Genomic DNA, 22,130 nt, shown 5'->3' with positions numbered 1-22,130 from the left:
ATGGGGGCCCCACCCCCTCGGGCGGCAGCGCTGCCGCGCCTCCTAAGCGGCGCACTATCCAGTGCGCCACTGGGCCGGCCCCTCAATAAATATTTTTTGATGAATAGAATAAGATAATAGCAGATTTAGGTTTGGAGATATATATATATATATATATATATAATGTATGTATGTATTCGGATTTAGATTGCAAGAGAATTTGTGTAAGGAATGTTGCTAAAAAAGTGAAAAGATTGGCAGTAATGACAAAATTGATGAAAATGGTGTTTTTAAAATCAAAATCAGAGAACACGGGGTAGAAGAGGAGTTGATTGACAATGCAGATCAGTGTGGAAGGGATCCAGCAAGATTCGATGAGTGCAGGGAAGCTCTTTGACTCAAGAACTAAAGGACGGTTCCAATGAATGACCAGTGGGAGAATGAAGATGGAGGGGTTGTGTGTGTGTGGGGGTGGTGGTGGTGGTAGTTTTCTCAAAAGTGCAGTTCTGGACTGAGAGCTCATTTAAATAAGCCATCAATTGTGAAGAGAAGTGTGTTACGTGCGGCTTAATATTTTTGACTCATTTAACGTTGTGAGTAATTCCACTTTTTTGTGTGTCATCAGTTGTAATCGTAGTTTCCAACTTTAAAAATAAGAAAAAAAATTCTTTTTTGTGCCTCGTCAATTGTAATTGTAATTTCCAACTTTAAAAATAAGAATTACCCTTACCCTTGATTTTAAAATTTTTGACTGTGGTCTAAGCATTGGATTATCAGTTATTCTCAACCAGGGTGCCTTTACCTTCCAGAGGACATTTAATGTTAATTTCTGGAGACATTACTGGTTGTCACAGCTGTGGGGGAAGACATCTAGTGGGTATGTTACTGGACGGCAGATCCAGGTTCCTGGTCAAACTGTGCAGAAAAATCTTTCACCGGATCTAGACCCCATCACGGCCATCAGTGAAAGAAAAGGAAGTGGGAAAGAGAGAGGGAACATGCAAACAATAGGACTTTATTACAAAGTGAAAATATGCACAGAAGCATGCAAGGGCATCCCCCAAGTGAGAAGCACCCTCCGGACTCCTAAGGGAAGGGATTATACGTTGTTCTGGGAGGGGGGCGTTTCTCTATCCTCACTAAGGGAGGAATATTCTGCTTCCCATCATGTGTCCCTGAGTTCCTGAAGTTTCTGGTCATGCATAGTGAAGTCACTTTCCCCCTTGTCCTTTCCTGTCTAGCATCACAGGTGGAAGGTCGTCTGCACTTTCATTCCTCCTAGTGGTCAGGTGCAACGGTTTGGTTTTTGTAATCTGCAAACTTCCAGGTGTAGCAGGCTGATGGTGGGGGCTTAAGCTGTCCTCAGCTCATTATGAGTTCATTACTGCTAGTGCCCATCCGGTCTGAATATTTATGAGCAGCCTCCCTGGGGTGTGTCCCTATTCTGTCCTGCCTTAGGTAGAAGCTGGGGATACAGCTAAACATCCTACAATGCACAGGACAACCCCTATGACAAAAGAATTATCTAGCCCAGAATGTCCATAGTGTCAAAGTTGAGTAATGCTGGATCAAATATTTCCTATCTTTTCAAAAGATCGTTCCCTTTGTTTTTAAATTTAAATCTGAGGTGTAGTTAGGGAAATTTAAAAGTGTATTTTAGGGTTAGCTAAATGTGCCAATATCTTAATATGGAATTTAAAGAGTATAAATGTTCTTCCAAAACACAAGAGAGTCTTGCACTTATAGTAACCAGCTGTAGACTTTTATAGGTTGTTGTTTACTAATGTAGCAAATCCAGGCACTCAAAGTGGCCAGTTGGAGTGTATGCCAAGTACTTATTTCCATTAAAAATATCCCACGTCAAACACGTGTGTCTAGATATTTAGGTGTTTTTTGTTAGTACAGTAGGAAATTTGTAATGCCCAGTTATTTTTTTATTTGCAATTTTGTATGCTAAGTACAAGATTGTTGAAGATATCTGTATTCCTTAATTGTGCAACTTCTTCATTGACATACTTACCTTTTTTAGTTCTAAAGAACACTCTTACATCTTTATTTCCTGTGAAGGAATTGCTTATTACTTAACTACTCACAACTCACTTGGGAAAACTTTAAATTTCCCCTCCAAAGTTATTAGATAATTAGAATAAATATTCATTTGTAGGTTAGTATTGTTTTCCATTTTTCAATGACCTGTTGTATAATTTTTTAGTCATTTAAGTTCTATTTGTCTTTAAGGCATGAAACACAGTAGGTTTTAGATTCAATGCCAATTTATAATTATTCTTAATGTATTTTAGGAACAAAACAGCTGACTTGTTAATTTTTAAAATGTTTTTGAATTGTATAAGTAATACATGAAAATTGCACATTGTGAAGAAATTGAATAACAGAAATATTTAGAGCGAACATGTAGGGTTCCCGTTCTTCCTCAACCCCATTTTCCTTCCTAGAGGCAGCTAGTATTCACAGTGGATCCTTGCTGGAGGTTAATGTGAGTGTATTCAAAGGAAGAAAAAAGGTTGTGAATATTGCCAATTGTAATCATTTTTTTAAATGCTGTGGAAACAAATGGTATGAGGCACATTTAAATAGATGGTACACATAGAGTTTGGGGGTGAATTTTGCCACTCAGAATAATAATACCTTTAATGGACACAGCACATTTAAATATTGTAAGTATTTTTATGGCTGTGCTTATCTTCTTGTACAATCCTATGATACTTGTAAGATGCTTTTGTTTGTGTATAAATTTTAGTTTTCTGTTATTTGTTGGCACTGTGGTGTTTTTCTTCATTTGCCTACATTTCCTTTGTCTGCAAGTCTGGTTCCTTTTGTACAGATTGGGCCTATATATTCGCATTTACAGTGTTATGTTCAAACACGTTCATAAATTCTTCATTTCTGTTGATGCCATGCCCAGGTAATGACCTTGATTCCTGTACTTAAGAATTAAAACGTTAATTGGTGGTTTTACAAATTACTGCACCTTTTCTAGGCAGCAGAACATTTGAAAGTACATGAAATATGTATCTTTTTTCATTATTGATTTTACTGACAGCATTTTCTTGTGAATCATGGAGATAAAATATTATAAAATCCTAAGAGGCTTTTATAAGATGTTATATAGAGTACAATATAATAAATATAATCCATATCACTCTTATCAGTCATATCTTTGGATCCAGGGGCTGCAAGATATTTTGTATTATTTCCTATCCCCTGTTCAAGATCTCCTGCAGTGTGGTATATCTGGGAAATCATAGAAATGTCCCCAAGGCACAGTCAAAACTCGTTCTTATATTTACCACCACTCCTGCCTCTTCAGACTCGGCTTTCCAGCCCCTTCCTGCTGTGTTCAGGTTCTCATGTAATCTCTCACAGTTCCATTACTCATTAAATCTGACTCCTGCTTCCAGTCTCTTCCCTCTGGAATTCATCTTCCACACGGATGTCAGACTTACACTTCTGAAAAGGGTATGGTTGTCTTGGCCGTAGTAATACAAAGTGCTTTCAAAACATCTTGTAGCTCCTGTCCCTTCCTTACCTGTATCCCCATTGAGAGCTGAGTCAGCTGGCGTGATGAATGTGGGTCACAAAAGACCACTTTGACCATTGCCTTTCTCCGGAAATGTCACTTATTTGCTAGCGATTCACATCCTCCTCCCCTCTGCTCTTCCTTTAAGAATAAACTTCCTTTACAAGCAGTCTTCAGCCACCTCACCACCACGCACACAGCAAGATCATCACTCCCTTCTCTGTGGTTCTACTACGTGTCATTTACACCTTCATGACAACCCCATCTCAAGCCAGTTTTTACTATAGTTAGAACTGTGTGTCTCTCCTCCCCAAGGCATGAGCTCTTTGATGATCGAGCCCTGTCTGGCGTGTAGCATGGAAGCAGATGTGAATGCAGTTGCTTTGCAGATGACTTCAGACAACTTACTCACTCTAGCGAGGCTGGATCTATACAATGGAAATAACCGGTTATACTAAATGGCATCACTTGCTGAACAGTGATAGGCACACCCTGAGTGGAGTGCCCTGACCCAGAACGTGGAGGTGAACCGGGGCTCTGAGTGTGTAGAACCAGGCTTTGCAATTACTTTGGGAAGCATTTTAGGGTAAAAATGCCGTGGCAAAGACTTTCCAAGAGTAATATGCAGTACGGCTCATTTAACTCTTTCTAGGTAATCCATAATCAGTAGAATTATCTCATAAGGTTTTCCCTCCTCATTCTGAATCCATTTTACTTTACTAGAGGGAGTACTTACTGGAACATTCCCTACCTTAGATTTAAGAACTCTATTAGTTTTAGATAAATAAATGTAGGGGCAATGTCACCACTTGTCTTCCCTACTATGTGAGACAATTCTGCTTTTTCAAGAATGTTTCTAGGATTAATGAAAATATTGTAAAACCAAAAAAAAAAAAAAAAAAAAAAGGAATGCTTTTACCTGAAATTACTGTTTTAATTCTGGTTTCACAGTTCTTTTTTTTTTTTTGTCTTTTTTCTTGACTGGCAACGGATCGCAACCCTCAGTGTCGCGCCCGCACCAGACCGGGACCGGCAACGGGATCGCAACCCTCGGTGTTGCTCCCGCACCTCGCTCAGCCAGTGAGCGGGAACTGGTCTGTATGTGGGATCCGAACCCTCGGCGCGTATCCGGCAACGGATCGCAACCCTCAGGGTCACCCCCGTACCAGACCGGGACCGGCAACGGGATCGCAACCCTCGGTGTTGCTCCCGCACCTCGCTCAGCCAGTGAGCGGGAACTGGTCTGTATGTGGGATCCGAACCCTCGGCGGGAGCGCCACCACGCTTCCCAAGTGGCACACTGTATACAGTGCGCCACCGGGCCGGCCCTTCACAGTTCTTTTTGACTTAGGTTAGAAACTGATGCTTAAAAAGCTGTGAACATTCCAACAGATGGGGGAGGAGCAAAATAAAATGCCAAGAATGTGGCTGCAATCAAGTCCTGGGAAGTAGTTGTGTACCTTGGAGTCTTACTGCCCTGAGTCTGGAGTTACTAAGCTTTGAATTTCCTCCATCCTTAGCTCTAGGATGGGAGATGGAAGATGGTGAGGTAGGGTTAAAGGAATTTTTCAAATGACCTTGCATTCCTTTTGTGTGATCCAGCAGCAGGGTGTTGCCCATCCAAAATGCTTAGGAATCATGGCTTTTGAGCAATGATGGTCATCAATGTGGAAGTTTGACCCTTCCAAACTAAAATATTTGATATTTTCATTTTCAAAAACAGCATATTAGTAATTTTATATTTATTTGAATATTTGTGAGTAAAATTAGGAATGAAAAATGGCTGCCTTATATTAGTATTTACAGTTTATTTTTTTTGCATGTGAAATGACAGATGTTTATTTTAGACACTTACTAGTTTTTATTTATTTTTATTGCTTTATAAGAACTGAAGTCCCCCAAAGAAATGTGTGTGTGTATTATATGTTCTTTCTGTAAGTGAATGGAGGAGAAAAAAATTAAACCCACATTATTGTAGATTAGAAACAAGATCTTAAGTGCATCAGCTGAGTGATTTTTAAATGGACAGAGAAACACTATTTTTATGTGAGCTCTTTCATGTTCTTTGTAATGTCTTTGCTGTAGTATTGACTTAGAGATGAGCAGGTTTTCGGCATTTTTGAAAAGCACAGGAAACATCTGCTACAAGTGGATTGAGACAATATTTTCCTTCCAGGGAAAGAGGGATTAATGGGGGACAGAACAGAACTCCCTGTCTCCGCACTCACTTGCACAGAGGTGGCAACTAGTATTGATCTTAGTGACTTAATAACCCTTCCCAGTGGTATGGCCCTGGCTGCCCAGTGAATCTGCATTTCTAAACCAGGCATTTCTAAAGCTTGGACCTTCTCTTGTTTACTCGATTTCTTTCTGCTGAGCTGTATTTGGCCAGAACTAGTCATATATGAGAGGGGAACTTTTGAAGAAAAGTTCTTGGAAAGATTCATATTATCTTTTAATTCTGTTTTTCCATGAACTTTATGAAGTACCCTCATATAGGGGGTATCTCTTTCAATAGTTATTTTAAAACAGTTACTTTTAAACAGTTATAGGATGGAGTAAGCATTAATGTTGGCAGCAATTTAAAAAAATTAAACTGATGCTTATGCAAACATGTGTCCATCCTGGCTGCTCATTCCTGTGGTGCCTCTGATGGTGCATAAGCACCAAAACTTGGAAGTGGTGACTCCTTAATGGTGTTAGTCTTGTTAATAATAAAGCAGTTGGTTTTGTAGATTTTGGCGATAATAACTACCATTTATTGTGTACTTCTGTGTGCCAGTCTCTGCCTAAACATTATCTCTGTTTTTCAGAGCAACCAGGAAGAGTTGTTATTTTATCCCTATTTTCCATATGAGCTACTGAGACTCGAAGAAGAGAAACTGGTCTCTCATGGGTTCAAGGCCAGTCAGGTGTTGAGCATGGTATTCAGATCTTAGTCTTTATTTTCATGGGGCACACTGCCTCTCCTAGAACTCAGCTTGTGCCTCTCCTAGAACTCAGCTTGGTCAGGATTACGTGCAGGATTTTTAGCAGTAAAAACAGTGTGAGTTTTCAGATTCCCATTGGATCCTTTTGTCACTGTTGGGATGATCAATTGTTCTGCCTGGCTTGACCGTATCTGTTACTTTCTTTTTTCTCACATCAAAGTGTAAGAGCAAGAGAAGGAGCAGGTGCATGTGAATTGTATGTGCCATGGGTCTGCCTGTGTCAGAGAGGGTGGGAAGGAGGGAGGAAAGCAGGTGGTTGATGGCATAAAACTTCTCATACACCAGTGACTGGGATAGTGAAGGCTGCTTTCTTCAATCAAAGCAGATTGTGATTAAAACCTCCTTGGAATATAATGTTTCCATATAAGTTTAGAAAATCCGTGGCCCAGGAGACCATCAGTTTTCCACATTCAAAACTAGATTAATGAGTTTCCCAGTTATACGTCAGTAATGCATTCTTAAAAGGTTCAGAATGGAGATGAACAGTGCAAGAATCTGTGGTGATAAGTTAAATAGGCAATTTCAAAAAGTCATCTTTCATGAACTCTATAGATGTATTCATGCTTTCTCTGTTTTCTGCACTGCTGTCTTTTTTGGATGCCAGTCCACCCCTCCATGAGCATGTCTTCCCAAGAAATCTTCTATGATAAGATCTTAGAATGCTGGTGCAAACACAGGAGAGACCTGTAGCTAATTGCAAATACGTAAGAGTAGCATGGGCCCGTGTGGATGGTGATAGACAGGCTGAAGAACAGAGGAACAGGAAGCGCACAACATCATGAAAAGGGCTTTCAAAGCTTTGCTTGGTATAAAGGGGATGTGGAAGTGCTTGGGCAGGATGGTACAGTATTAAAAGAAGAGATGGAAAAGCCTAGCTATAGAAGCCCTTTCTGTTTTCCATCTCCATTGGAGAATGGTCCTCAAAACCAGAAAGTACAGAACAGTCATTATTGAGAGTACATTAGAGCCTGAACTATGAGTCACATGGAAAAATCACTCAGTTCCTCTAGATACATAAATCTGCATCCCATGTAATAGTGGGATTTTTACCCTCGATCTCAGGGGTATGTTATGATATTGTGAGAAATTACCGGAACAATGGAGATGGATGAATATCCTAATTAAGAGGGAATATTAGTTTGTACAAGCTAAAGATCTAAAGTGAGTTTGATGTCAGTTCCTGGCAAAGCTGTAAGATAAATGACCACGTAGAGATCTTATATGTGCTTAGGAAAGAATGTGGTGGTCACCAGTAACCAATGTGGATACCATTAGTAAGCCTTGCCCAGACTCATTTCCTTCAAGTACTGCCTTCTTTTATTCATTTTTTTTGGAGGAGGAATACTAGATTATTAGACACTCAGAGTGGTAGAATCTCCCACTTGAAGGGGCGTGAATACTCAGTTCAAAAAAAGCCCACAAACTCTCATTCCTAGCAAGTTTTGATTTCAGCAAGATATTTGGGATAATCTCCTATAACAGTATCAGAAGAAAGTGGAAAACTAGTTAGATGCTAGTTTTATGTAGATTCCCATATTTTGAAAACTAAGCCAAAAGTTGGTCAATTAATGAATAATGTGTCCTCGTGGGGTAACAGGTACTGTCATTGGCTTTATTTTTCACTAACAAAAACCCAAAACTCAACAACAACTAAAAACCCCAAAGAAAAAGGATACCTCTCTGTCAGATTTGCAGATGAGAGAAAGCTGGGAGGCGTAGTTTATAGGAAAGTGGAAAGATTAAAAATTCAGATTATTTTGTTGGCTTGTCATTGTTATATTGTTAACTATTATTGTTAACATAACAAGGCAAAGTTTAATGTTAATAATTATCAAGCCCTGAATTTATTACACAAGTCAATTAGCACTATCTGATAGGGGAAACGTGTTTTGAGGTAATTAATGGGAATTTTGGGGTTTTAGTTAACTGTAATATTATGGATAATATATCTATTTAAAAAACACAAGAGCAAAAACAACCCTATAATAAGGGGAAAATAAACTAATGTAGTTTCCAGAGCATGTTGATGAAAATGGTGTGTGCGGTATGTGGAGATCATGTCCTAGAGACATCATAGAAGAAATTGAGGATGTTTAACCAATACAAGACTTGGGAAAGATGTGCGTGCCTTCAAATCTGAAGGGATTTTTTGAACAAGATAGTAAGTTTGTCTTCATTCCGAGGATGAACAAGAAGCAGAGAACTGAGGAAGGTACAAAGAGACACATTCAGCTCAGTGCTAGGGAGACTAACATGTCAGACTGACCAAGGATGGGATGGGAGGTCTTGGAAAGATATGACCATCGCTGATTCTAGGATTGGAGCTCAAGCTGGATCTACTTACTTGCATTCTTTAAGGCCTATTTCCAATGTCACCTCCTCTCTGAAATCTCTTTCTCTCTGCAAATGTTTGCTTTTTCATTTGTTTTTGAACCCCCAGCACACAGTAACTAGATTACGCTGGGTGATTAGTTAGTGTGGGTGAAAATGGAGCTGAGCAGCGGACTGTCCCGGGTTCTCAGATAATGAGACATGCAACACAGAGCTAAGAACAATCTATTATGTTCCCTTAACGGTCCCATTTGTTTATTCCTGCTTCGAGTAGCTAACTTTAGGAGAAAATGTGTTCTAAATTACATCAAAGCAAAAGATTTTTTAAGCTTATTATACCTACAAAAGCATTTTTTCCTGTAATTTGAATGTTTATTCATAGATATTACTTACATTTAAGCAAAATAGCTTGGTTCACTGGAGAGTGTTTTGAAATGTTTAGAATGATTACTAAGCTGTCATCTCTTGAGGATTTTAGTCAGGAATGAGGAAAATGATTATTGTCAAAGTTAGAAAATTTAAAAATGGAAATAAAATGAATGAAAATGATGCTATCAAAGTTTTGAGAAGTTGCCTTTTTTCCAATAGCAATAGATCTTGGGTTGTAGTAGGTTGAATGTCACTGAGTAATTTCCCCCTCTGTTATTGTGTTCGATTTAGGCTGATTCAAAAGTCATTGAGAAGTGGATGGATGGTGTGAAAGACTTCTTAATGAAAGAGCAGGCTGCCCAAGGAGACGCCGCGGGCCTGCAGAGGCAGCTTGACCAATGCTCCGTGAGTTCTGCTGATCTGGGGAACCTACTGTCATAAACAGCGTTTTCTTTTTCTTTGTTATTTGCTGCTGTTATTAAAATTGTAAGAATATGACATGGCAGTAAACCTAGATAAAATATCTTTCATTGTAAAACCTTTTTATTTTACAGCTAATAAAAGGCTGACAGATTATATTCATATTTTTATATTCGGCTATGGTTATAGAATTTTGGATAGAAAGAACAAGAACAATTTTAGTTCATTAGGAACTGCAGTCTTATGTTACAGTGACAGTCTCAGTGTAATAATTACCAGTTGTGTATTGCTTTTATTGTGCCACATGGTAAGAAATTTAAAAAAAACATATTTAACAAGTGAAATTTGCTAGTATTAATACATGCAATTTATATTTGGTGACATCATCAAGCTTCCCTAAATTAATTAAAAGCACTATTCCCTGCTGAGAGTCAAGTATTTCCAATCTAATTTGGCAGATGGCTATATGAAGCACCCAGGTGAAGTGAATTTCTTAAGGCATAATATTTTTTAAGTAGTTAAAAGTCCTAACTCCCAAGCAGTCTGTTCTAATCATATTTGCAGGGATAAAGGCAGACAAATTGTAATTGTGGCATCCACTTATATAGGAACGAACTCAACATGGGCTTGTTTTATGTGTTCAGGCATTTGTTAATGAAATAGACACAATGGAATCATGCTTGAAAAACATGAAAGAAATAGAGATTAACTTTCGAAGCTGTCCAGTTACCGGAATCAAAACTTGGGTGCGGACAAAACTAGTTGACTACCAAACCCAGCTGGAGAAATTTAGCAAGGAGGTAAGTTTTTCATGTACTGTTTGTGGTTTTCAAAAGGTGTAGACAGTGTGGTCTCTTGACAAACTAAATTGATTCTGTAATCCATCCAGTTTGAAAAACAGTGGACTAGAATAACTACAGCATGGGTCCCAAGTCGGGGCAAGAAAGGGATAATTTTTCTTTTTTTTTTTTTTTTTTTGTCTTTTGTCTTTTTTTTTTTTCCCGTGTCTGGCAACGGATCGCAACCCTCAGTGTTGCCCCCGTACCAGACCGGGGACCGGCAACGGGATTGCAGACCTCGGCGTTGCTCCCGCGCCTCGCTCAGCCAGTGAGCGGGAACCGGTCTGTATGTGGGATCCGAACCCTCGGGCGGGAGCGCCGCCGCGATTCCCAAGCGGCGCACTATCCAGTGCGCCACCGGGCCGGCCCCTAATTTTTCTTTTTTAATTAAGGGAGGGTACTAATTGTCCAATTTGGCCCAGGGCTTACCCCTTATTCTTTCTTAAATCCAGCTTGACATATACATTTATGGCACCCGCTTTACCCCTAAGACATTTCGGTGTGTTACCCAATAGTTACAGCCACCAATCATTTATTCAGCAAATATTTATTTTTGAGATGCTGTAGTAGGCATCATTCTAGGCACTGGGAATACAGCATAGAACAAGGGAATAAACCAACTCCTCTGAAGGAGCTTGCATTCTAGGGAGGCAGACATATAATGAATAACATCACATAGAGATAGCAAGGAGTTAGGGTTCAGTGGGTTATTTCAAATAGGTGGTCAGGGAAGGACTTTCTGAGATGGGGACATTTGAATAGAAAACTGAATAAAGGCAGGGATGAACAATGCGAGGTTCAGGTAGGCACATCCAGGCATGGCGGATAGCAAGTGTTAAGGCTCTGCTGTGGGAATGGGCCTGGCGTGTTCAATAAAGACTAGGGTAGTGTAGCTGGAGTTGAGCAGAGAGGAATTAGTGGGCTGAAGCATGGTAATATTAGAGATCAGGAGGTAGGCGGAGGATGGATTAGATACGGCCTTGGAGGTAAGAATTTTGGATTTTATTTCAAGTATGATATCACACAGAAAGCAACGTGAGCATTTTGAGCAGGCATGTGATGTGTGGTAGATCTTTTGAGATCACTCTGGTTTTCATGTGGATAATCTGCTCTGAGGAGGCAAGAATGAAGCAGGGGCAATACTCATGAGGTTATTACAGTCTTGAGGAGACAGGGTGGTCCCTTGGACTAGGGAGGTAGTGGTGGGGGTCATGAGCTAGGGTCAGACTATATTTGAAAATAGAGCTGGGACTTGAATGAAGGATTGGATTTGTGGTAGAAGAAAAGGTGAGTGGTCAAGGACAGCTCAGGATTTCTGCAAAGCTTCCACTTTTGTGTGAATTGTGGTGCTATTTACTGGAGTAACGAAGACTCAAGGAGGAAAAGCTTTTGTGGGTGCAGGTGAAATGGTGATTTCCATTCTGGAAGGGTTAAGTGTGCGATGCTATTAGACATGCAAATGGAGCTTTTCAGCTCTTGCACCCTGGGAACCGGGAGGGGCAAAGGCAAAGGATGCTAAGAAGGGTAGGTCAGTAAGAGCAGAGAAATGCTGGGAGAATGTGGGGTCCAGGGGCCAGGTGCAGAAAGCGTTCACAGTGCCCCATGCTGAGGATTGCTGAGGCCAATCAGAACTGAGAATCAAGCTTCAAATTTGACAAGATGGAGGCTTTTAATGACTTTGAGAAATGTGGGTTCAGTGGAGTGGTGGGGAAGAAAGTTCTATTGGAGAATGTTGAGAAGATAATGGGACGTGGGGACCTGGGACAACAAGTATAACCAACTTTGAGAAATTTCTGTATTCAGGGGGGCAGAGAAATGGGGTGGGTCTGGAGAAGAGGATCCAAAGATGTGTTTTTGTTATTTTTAATGATGAGAGAGGTAATAGGATGTTTGCATCCCAAAGGGCAGGACCTCACTTAGAAGGAGAAAATAATGGTGCAGAAGAGATTGAGATAAGATAATTTCCGAAGTGAAGTCTCTGATTATGTGCAAGAGGGCGGATCCACCAATGAGGGAATTGCTGGGGGACAGCTCCTCCATGGTGTGAGAGGAAGGCAGCTGTCTGGGTGTGGCAGGAGTGTGGTGCAGGTCTCTTCTGACTGCTTCAGTTCTGTTAGTAATAGTGAGGTCACATGCAATTGAAGTGAGTGAGGAGGGGTGAAACATAGAGGAGAAAATGTGAAATACAGGCGCATCCACACTTAGTCCTGTAGGTGGTACACATCTCTCAATCCTATGCTTTTTGGCTAATGTTTATTAGAATAACTTATACTTGCATCACTTAATACTTATTTTATTTTTGTTGTTGTACCCCAACCTCCTCATTTTGAATATGTTCAAATGAAAAAAAAGTTGAAATAATGGTGCAGGACCACCCATATACTAGTTCCGACATTTGCTAATGTTTTACCACATTTGCTTTCTCTCTCTGTCCCTCTCTTTGCATACTCTCTCTCTCTCACACACACACACACACACACACACACACACACACACACACACACACTCTCTCTCTCTCTCTCTCTCTCTCTCTCTCTCTCTCTCTCTCTCTTCTTTGGGGCCTAGAAATGTACTTTCAACATGAAGTTGTAAACATCTTGACATTTCACCCCTTAATACTCTGGCATGCTTCTCCCCAGAATGAGGCCACTCTTCTACAAAACCACAATACCATTATCCCACTTAAGAAAGTATTACTTTTATACTATCATCTAGTATGCCAGCCACATTCGAATTTCTGTAAATGTACTATAATCTGAGGGCACGCACCTGGAAGAACTGGAATTGGGGGAAATGGTTGGGAGGTGGCAATGGTGAGCAAGGAAGGCCACATACAAATAGAAGTCTGTGTCTATATCCATCCATCCATCCACATATAACAACATAGAATTCATTGTGAATTGTTATTGATTCAAAGTATGGGAATAAAAATGTGGGGTATCTTTAAGTGTCCTCAGCACGGGAGGCAGCGACATGTTGTGTGAGTGATGATCTCGAGCAGTTCTAGGCTGTTGTATTTCATTGCCTAGTAAAAATGTCAAAGTAATTTTGGACAAATAAACAGTGTCGCCAAAAAGTTTTTTTTAATTGAAACATTATTGATTGTACTTACCTGTGGGGTACCACGTTGAATATCAATACCTGTGTGCAACATGTGATGCTCAAATCAGGATAATTAGTATATTCAGTGTTACACAATGTAATCACTTCATGTGGCCCTTTACTAATTTCTTGCTAACCCCCTGTTGCCAAATTTTTATTCTGCTAAGAGAAGACAGGAATATAAAACAAATCGACAACCAAAACCCAGTCTATTTCATCTATAAGAGCCATGAAATCATGAAAGAAAGAACATTTTATTTATTTATTTTATTTTATTTTATTTTTTTTGCAACTGGCTGGTGTGGGGATCTGAACCCGTTACCTTGGGGTTATAAGGCTGCACTCTAACAAACTGAGCTAACCAGTCAGCCCAGAAAGAACATTTTAATGCCAAAAATAGAAAGTATATAATCTCAGGATAATTAATTACAATCTTGAGGTTTTTCTTTAAAGCTCACTACAGTGTCTTTATTTTTCTGATTTCTCTGTGGATTCTTGAAAATTTTGTAACTGACTCATGTTCAGAAAATACTAGTAAAGAGAATTTTCTAGAAGTGAGGCCCCAGAATCTGTATATATATGAAAAGCTCACCAGGTTAAACTGCTGATCAGGAGGCTTGGGAAGTGGGTCGTGTGTGTTGCTGGCACCGGCTCCCAGATTACCGCGTGGGGACAGTGAATAAAAGGCTCCTGTTTGGTCCCTGTCTGTTTTTATGACTGTGATCCTGTCTGGAGGGGGGAAGCAGGAAAGCCACTAAATTTTAGTTAATCCTAACTCTGGTGAGAGCCATCCTTCGGTTATTGTCAGTTTAGCAGCCTAAGTTACTGAATCGGAATCAGACAAGTATCTATTTTCTAATGTAACTTTTTTGTGTGTCTGCATGGAATATACAAATACAGTAGATTGCCAAAGCCAAAATTTTGTAGATCAGTGTCTTAAGAACATTTTTAATAGCAATCCCCAAGCCCCATTTTTTAAAAGTGAAATCTTAATGGGGAGTTCTGTAAAAAAGAACAAAATGGACATTTTGGCTGCTTCCAGGTTTTTTTTTTTTTTTGTAGTTTTTTAAAATAATAAACAATGATACAATAAATTTTCTTGATATATATGCTTTATTACCATAGGTTAGATTCTTACATTTGGGATTACTGTGTCAACTCTTATGCATTTAAAAGAAGTATAATAGATATTTGCAGATTAGATTAATATGTAAAATATGGTCGAGAATCTCAGTTATAATATTGTTTTTCATTATAGCTTATATTCCACAGCTTCAGCACAAAACGTATAAAAGGTTTTATTTGAATATCAAAACATAAGATTCTTTGTGGGAAGTTATCTGTGTCTTCAAGTATGTAAAACTAGAAATTGACATTTATGTATTAAAATTTGTTTATCTGGGGGAATGGCTTTTCCTTTCTAGATTGCTATTCAAAAAAATAGGTTGTCTGAAAGTCAGGAAAAAGCAGTGAACCTGAAGAAAGACTTGGCAGAGATGCAGGAATGGATGAGCCAGGCTGAAGAAGAATACCTGGAGAGGGATTTTGAATACAAGTCACCAGAGGAACTCGAGAGTGCTGTGGAAGAAATGAAGGTCAGGCTGGAACAGTCAGAGTCAATAGGCTCGATACCTCCCCGCGTCCCTTTAAAACCAATCAACCAGTCAACCATCTAGTTGTAAAGCACCATGTGTGTATGTGTCTTTTGTAGTAGGATTTTGAATTTTAAAAAGAAAAAGGAAAGATTTTAGTGGGGAAAGGAAGCCAAGCATGCCCTGGTTCGGCTTGGCCCATGAGTTGAGTCCACAAGGACCCCTGAGATATCTCTCAGGTTAGAACCTTGGGGCACCACAAAGAATGACTTAAAAACCTCCAGTGCTAGGTGTGAGGCAGAATTATGATTTTTAAAATTGTGAAAAACATATATAGCATAAAATTTGCCATTTCAACAATTTTTAAGTGCACAATTCAGTGGCACTAGTTACATTTACAATATTGTGCAACTATCACCGCTATTTCCAAAATTTTTAAGGAAGAATTATTTTTTGTGAGAAATAGGAGAGACTTCCAAAGTCAGTTGGGGTTGATCCTTATTTTACCAGGTAGTAATCTTACAGTTAATACATGGGGCACCTATGAATACCAAAATTTTGTTAGAGCAGGTAAAAGTAGCAGTAAGAATGCATCAAGGGAGTTGATATCCGTTGGATTCACTGGATTTATTTCTTGTGAACTTGTATTCCTGTGTCCATAGTCTTGAATACTCTTTTTAAAAATATAATAAAAGTACTGGCCATCATTCCTAAATTTCTAACAGTGCTTTGACTGTCCTTAAGTGTTTAAGCCAAAGGAGATAATGTATTAAAGGCTATATATTTTTTTAATACAAGAGGAAGCAAATAATGAATGTTCTATCCTGAAGATAACTTGCCTAAAAGTGTAACTAAAGCAAAATGTCTCTGTGCAGATATTTAAAAGAGATTACATGACAGTCATGCATAATTATGTGAGAGTATTTGAAAGAATTCATGGAAAAATAGAATTGAAAGGTAATACAAATCTTTCCATGAATTTTTTGAAGTACCCTCATATATGAGTCAATGTAAATATGACAAGAGACTTTTATTGAAGTTGTTTTGCACTGAAACATCTTTTTTAGTGTAGCTGTGTTTGAAAGATTTCAAAACATTCAGTACACGAAGTATTTTAAAGGTAACCTTCCATGTTAAGAATTATCTTATTTATTCTCTTCCTTTATACTACAGGCACTGTAGTTCTGTGGTTTTTTTTACACCACTATAAATGGGAGTTTAGGAAAATGAGATTAAAATCCTTGATTGGGCAACACTCTATTGGTTTTTATTCTTTCAAACAGCCATTAGGAATTTAAAAACCACTACACTTAATTACTTTCCCCCCAACCTAGGGAAGTAAAGAAAGCTAAATGGGAAAATGAAAGTCTATTTTAGTTTGATTTTCCTGATTGTGAGATTGTTCATCTTGAGCGCTGAGGGAGAGTCAGGGAAGCAGTTATATCTGGATGGGATTGTCACAGTATATCTTTATCATCTTTGAAATGCTGTTAATTATCAGAATGCTAGATTTTCTAAGAAAAAAATGTGTTTAATTATTTGGAGAACTTTTTAAAGGATACCTCTACCATGGTGCACCTCAGTTTTTGTGATCATTTAAAATTAATTCACTTAGATTCTTATCCTGGACCCCAAATTTGAAAATACTTCATGTCAGTAAACATAATTTAGGATAATTTAGATATTAACACTGCTGTTATTAAATGAAAATGTTTGTAGGAGCTGCGTACATTGGCACACATGAGCGAAATTTTCTACTTAGCATTATTGCAAAAACACTCACTGTAGTGATTACCTGCGTAATGTTTCAGTTGGCCAATTAGAATTATCTAGATGTTATAATTTTGGTCTAGTTATTAAAAAAAAAAGAAAGGACTTGTTTGCTGAGAAAGGGAGACAATTTTCAAGTTCATCCTTTCTTGGAACAGAGGGCCAAAGAGGACGTGTTGCAGAAGGAGGTGAGAGTGAAGATTCTCAAGGACAACATCAAGTTATTAGCTTCCAAGGCGCCCTCTGGTGGCCAGGAGTTGACATCTGAGCTGAACGTTGTGCTGGAGAACTACCAACTTCTTTGTAACAGAATTAGAGGAAAGTGCCACACACTAGAGGTATGTTATTTTTTCAGTGATGCATTTCTGAGATCCAAACAATATATCGGACTGGCCACTTCCACATCGTGGAAAAAACTCCATTTCCCCCCCAAATACTGGATCATAAAGGAAAAGTTGTTTTGGGGGAGTAGGTTTATAATAAGGAAAGAGGGACTAAAAAAAAGAATGGAGACCAAGATCTTTCCCCAATTATTGGAAAGTTCTTGAGCAAGTTATTTAATATCTTCAGACTTTAGGTTTTTATGTTACAGATGATCTGTAGGGTCTGTTTCAGTCCCCAAACTCCAGAACCTATAGGGACCATCTTTTTTTGTTTTGTTTTGGCTGGTTGAATAGAAAGAGATGAATTGAGGTTTTCTATTTTGAATGGTGTCTAAAGTTAGAGAGTCATCTGAAGGAAAAAAGAACTTAAACACGCTGGTATTTTGATGGACCTCAAATAAAATACCCCCCCTCCCCTTTCTGGCCATTAGATTCAAGATGTAGATGATTCTATGAGTTTTTTGGAAATAAAATTAAGTTTTTGCTTGATTGTTTTTACATCAGTATGACATATTATTATCTTCTTGAAAGATTTAAGAAGCATTTCAGTTTATAACAATTTGAATTCTGTTTATCCTAAAACAAATGACTGTGTTGTGGTAAATCCTGAAATGGTAAAAAATGCCAACTGCAATATTTAAACTAAATTCACTCATCACTTGCTCATTCTGAAATTTTTTGTGCCAAGATCAATTTGTATAATGGAGGCCAGCGAATGAGAAAGCTACTTCATTAGGGATCAGTTCTGCTTCTTGGGATTGATTCTGAGTCATCCTCCCTTTCCCGTAAGAAAGGAGGTTGGGTGTGTGTCTGAGAAGATTTCCCAGTCCACTTTTTGCTCGTAGTAATTTTGGGGACTAGAAACCTCTGTTCCCTTTTAGTCTAAGCCAGGGCTTGGCAAATTATAGCTGGGGATTTAAATCTAATTTGTAGCTTGTTTTTGTATGTCTGGTTAACTAAGAATGGTTTTTTATATTTGTATTTCTAAAGGGTTATAAAACACACACACACACACACACACACACACACACACACACACACACACACTCCAAAGAAGAATCTGTGACAGAGACTGCATGTGGCCCCTAAAACCTAAAATATTGACTGACACTTTATAGAAAACTGTGCTGACCCCTTTTCTGGTAAGCCTGGCTCATATGGAGCACAGACTAGAACGTGCTCAGTCAGTAGATCTGACAGAGAACAAACCCAGAAGGCTCTGAGCTCTGTGCTTTCTCCTAAATTTGCCAGATGTGTTGCTCTCATATGGAATAAGGGAGTATGAATTTATAAATGTATTCATCTTCCCTCCCTCGTCCCTCCAAGGAAACCTTATCAGTGGGGAATGAGTGATTGCAACTAACAGGGTTAGAACAGTATAAGTCCCTTTTGGGTAAAATGTGGCTCTCTTCTTATGTAGACGTGTCGTCCTGAATTTAGAAAAATGTTGAGAAGCCTGCACAGCCGACCGTTTAAACCAATTAGCTTTGAGTTGAAATTGGGTGGGTCCTAGAAGATCTCAATAACCTGTGAAATTACTTTAAAAAACTGTAATTAGGAGTGATTTTTACCTTCTGTTTAAAAAGCAACTAATAATTTTTTTCTCTAGTTTTGTCCTACTAGTTATATAGTTTTATTTTTGACATTAAATCAGGTCGTTGGAATTTATTTTAAGGTAGAGCGAGGCAGTCTCTTGCCCCTCCCCCATTGGTCTAATATGATTTATTGAAGAATTCAGTTTTATCTTATTTTTCTGAAATTCCAGCTTTATCAGTTTCTAAATTCCCACATATACTCACATCTAAATGAAATTATTATTGATTAAAGTGAATGCCTCACTAGAAATATTATGTGTGGAATGGCTTCTGAGCTAGCTTAGATTTTTTTCTCTGTGCGCTTTAGGAGGTCTGGTCTTGTTGGATTGAACTGCTTCACTACCTGGATCTTGAAACCACCTGGTTAAACACTTTGGAAGAACGGATGAGGAGCACAGAGGCCCTGCCCGAGAAGACAGATGCTGTCAACGAAGCCCTGGAGGTTGGAACCTGTGTCCTTGGGAGCATTTCTTTGTGTTGCAATGAAACCAAATATGTATTACAATGAGAAACATAATGCTTTATGAGGACAAACGTGTTTGCTCCCTCAGTAGTTTTTATTTTTCATCCACGTGAGAATTTCCTGGTATCCTCAGTAGTTTTCATTGTAACTTGTGTTTCCTTCCATAGTCTGAAGCATTTATATAATCATGCATACTTAGATTGTTGGTGACCCACGCTATCAGCCTCGTGAAGTGATTAGCTATTTGACAATGGGTGCGTGTTAGACATGGTAAAGCACTCTAGTGGTTTTCCAGTTTATTTTACCAGTTGCTGGATGAAACTCTGCTCTGTTTATTAGGACGTCTGCTCTCTTGCTTCTTCATCAAGTTATTTTTACTCATTAAGCACAGCAATGACTGTGTTTACTGTGGCTTCTAGTCTGTTATGGTGAGATGTTAAAAGTGAAAAGACAGGAGCGAGTGGGCAGTAGTTGAGGCATGGGACCCTGTCCCAGGAGCACCTCAAATAAAGCAGCACGAGAGACTGAGAAATGAAAAATAGGAAAAGCTTACCTAAAAGAGCGTATTTTTCTAATATGAGTGTTATATGTACATTCTAGAAATATGGAAAACAGAGAAAAATATAAAGCAAAGTCTAAGATAAATGCTTTTAAACATTTTGTGTATTTCTTCTTAATTATTATTATTTTATGTATTCACACTGGATCAAAGGCTTTGGAGCCCAGGTGGAATCTTAGCTCCTCTTTTTACTGACTGTGTGTATGTAGCCAGCTTATTTAATCTCCCTGAGCTTCAGTTTTTCCATTTGTAAAGTGGGAATAATATTTAGCCCATATGGTTAATTACGTTTATGTACATAAAAAGTGCCTAGTATTCTGTATATGTTATAGAAAAATTAGTACCTATTTTTAGTAATACAACTAATGACAGTTGAGATAACTTAGTTTGTATAGTACTGTTTTCTGCTTTCAAACTTTGTATCATATCATGAACATTTATCCATATAATTAGTGATTATGTAAATTATTTTTATGAAATTACATTGTCATATATCATTTGTGCTGATTTCTCAATTTTATGTATTTATGAGTACCATGATGGATATTTTGTGGATTAGTCATTTACTTAATTTCAGGTCTTGTTCCTTAGATTTCTAGAAAATGAAATTACTTTAAAAACGGACATTTTTAAGATCCGTGATACATTTTGCCTTAGTAAATTTATTTTATTTAATTTTTTTTCTTTTCTATCCCTGGCCCAGTCTCTGGAATCTGTTTTGCGCCACCCAGCAGATAATCGCACCCAGATTCGGGAACTTGGCCAGACTCTGATTGACGGAGGGATACTCGATGATATAATCAGTGAGAAACTGGAGGCTTTTAACAGCCGATACGAAGATCTGAGTCACCTGGTAAGAACTGGGACAGGCCTGAGTACTGATGGGGTGTTTATGATCTACAGCTGACCCCAAGCTCCATCTCGTATGAGCTTTAATGTTGGTTAAAGTTTTGATGTTGGTTAAAGTTGGTAACATATAAAGTTGGTTACTGTTGGTTAAAGTTGGTAACCAACACTGAAGGGGGGTGTTGAGGGCACTGGAGTACTAGATAAGGGAGAATACACCTAACACCTAAAGGGCAGGAAGAACGTGATGATTAATAAAAAACGATCTTTGAGAATGTTTCTACTTGTGAACTATTTAATTTCATTAAGTATCTTATTATAGCTGTGTTTAAGAATAGTAACTCATTCTAGTAGATATGGGGCCGTCAGAATTTGACATAAGTTGCTGTGAAAGCCAGATGTCTTAGATCATGTCCAGGTTGTATCACAATAGCATGTTTGTATCAGTAATGAGGGAAAGGACACTTATAGGAAGGTTGGGTGGGTTCTAGGTGCTTTCAAACACATATTAAATAGTAACTGTTGATGTTTAGACCATGATGCTATCAAAGCTTAATCCAAAAGTGCAGTAAATAGTGGTTCAACACATATGTGCATCTGTAGGACTTGTTTAGACTTTGGAAAAAAGAGATTTAGATGTTTACTCGATTGATAGGCAATCTTTTTATATTTCATATTCCTATTGATAGACAATGCGGCCTCCTAAAAATACTCTAAATTTATAATAAATAACACATTTTTATTCTTTGTTTAATATGTTCTAGGAAAACTTTACATTTTTGTATATTGCCATTTCATGCAGGAAGAAGTAATAGTAATTCAACTGCAAGGTACATAAGGTACTAGAAGGACATTTTCACTATTGTCATTAGTAGTTATTATTTATTTATAAGGGAGGCTGAAAAGTCTTGAACTAGTGCTTTCATAGTCTTTTTTTTACTTGCCAGAGTGTATATATTCAGCTACTTATATTTGTGCTAAGTGGCTAATGATTGAATTTCTCCCCTGTGTAGGCAGAGAGCAAGCAGATTTCTCTAGAAAAGCAACTCCAGGTCCTGCGGGAAACTGACCACATGCTTCAAGTCTTGCAGGAGAGCTTGGCGGAGCTGGATAAACAGCTTACCTCATACTTGACTGATAGAATAGATGCTTTCCAAGTTCCGCAAGAAGCTCAGGTACGGCCATGGATTTGAGGGCTTTTGAGTTGTAAAGAGAGCGTATGTAATCACCTCCTCAACTGTAAGGGAACCCCTCCTGCCGCCCAAAGTCAGTGAAAAAGACTGGCCTTACTTACGGGGCAGCACTTGGGTTTTCTTGCTCTCTGCGTGAGACCCTGGCAAGTGACCAACATTTT

The 22,130-nt window shown here is 38.6% G+C and overlaps 1 protein-coding gene across 1 annotated transcript in view; it reads left to right on the top strand.

Moving 5' to 3' along the window:
* Positions 1 to 22,130, top strand: part of UTRN (utrophin) — a 288,470-nt gene that overhangs the window by 107,531 nt on the left and 158,809 nt on the right. Inside the window, exons 23-29 of the mRNA XM_008581386.1 lie at positions 9,499 to 9,612; positions 10,272 to 10,427; positions 14,993 to 15,163; positions 17,089 to 17,268; positions 19,216 to 19,350; positions 20,634 to 20,783; positions 21,790 to 21,951. Coding sequence (XP_008579608.1) covers positions 9,499 to 9,612; positions 10,272 to 10,427; positions 14,993 to 15,163; positions 17,089 to 17,268; positions 19,216 to 19,350; positions 20,634 to 20,783; positions 21,790 to 21,951 — 1,068 coding nt within the window. The remainder of the gene's footprint in view (positions 1 to 9,498; positions 9,613 to 10,271; positions 10,428 to 14,992; positions 15,164 to 17,088; positions 17,269 to 19,215; positions 19,351 to 20,633; positions 20,784 to 21,789; positions 21,952 to 22,130) is intronic.

The sequence above is a fragment of the Galeopterus variegatus genome, unplaced genomic scaffold, assembly GCF_000696425.1.
Source record: "Galeopterus variegatus unplaced genomic scaffold, G_variegatus-3.0.2 Scaffold2342, whole genome shotgun sequence".
NCBI lineage: Eukaryota > Metazoa > Chordata > Mammalia > Dermoptera > Cynocephalidae > Galeopterus > Galeopterus variegatus.
Note: the sequence above shows the minus strand (reverse complement) of the source record. Positions and strands in the feature narration are given on the sequence as shown.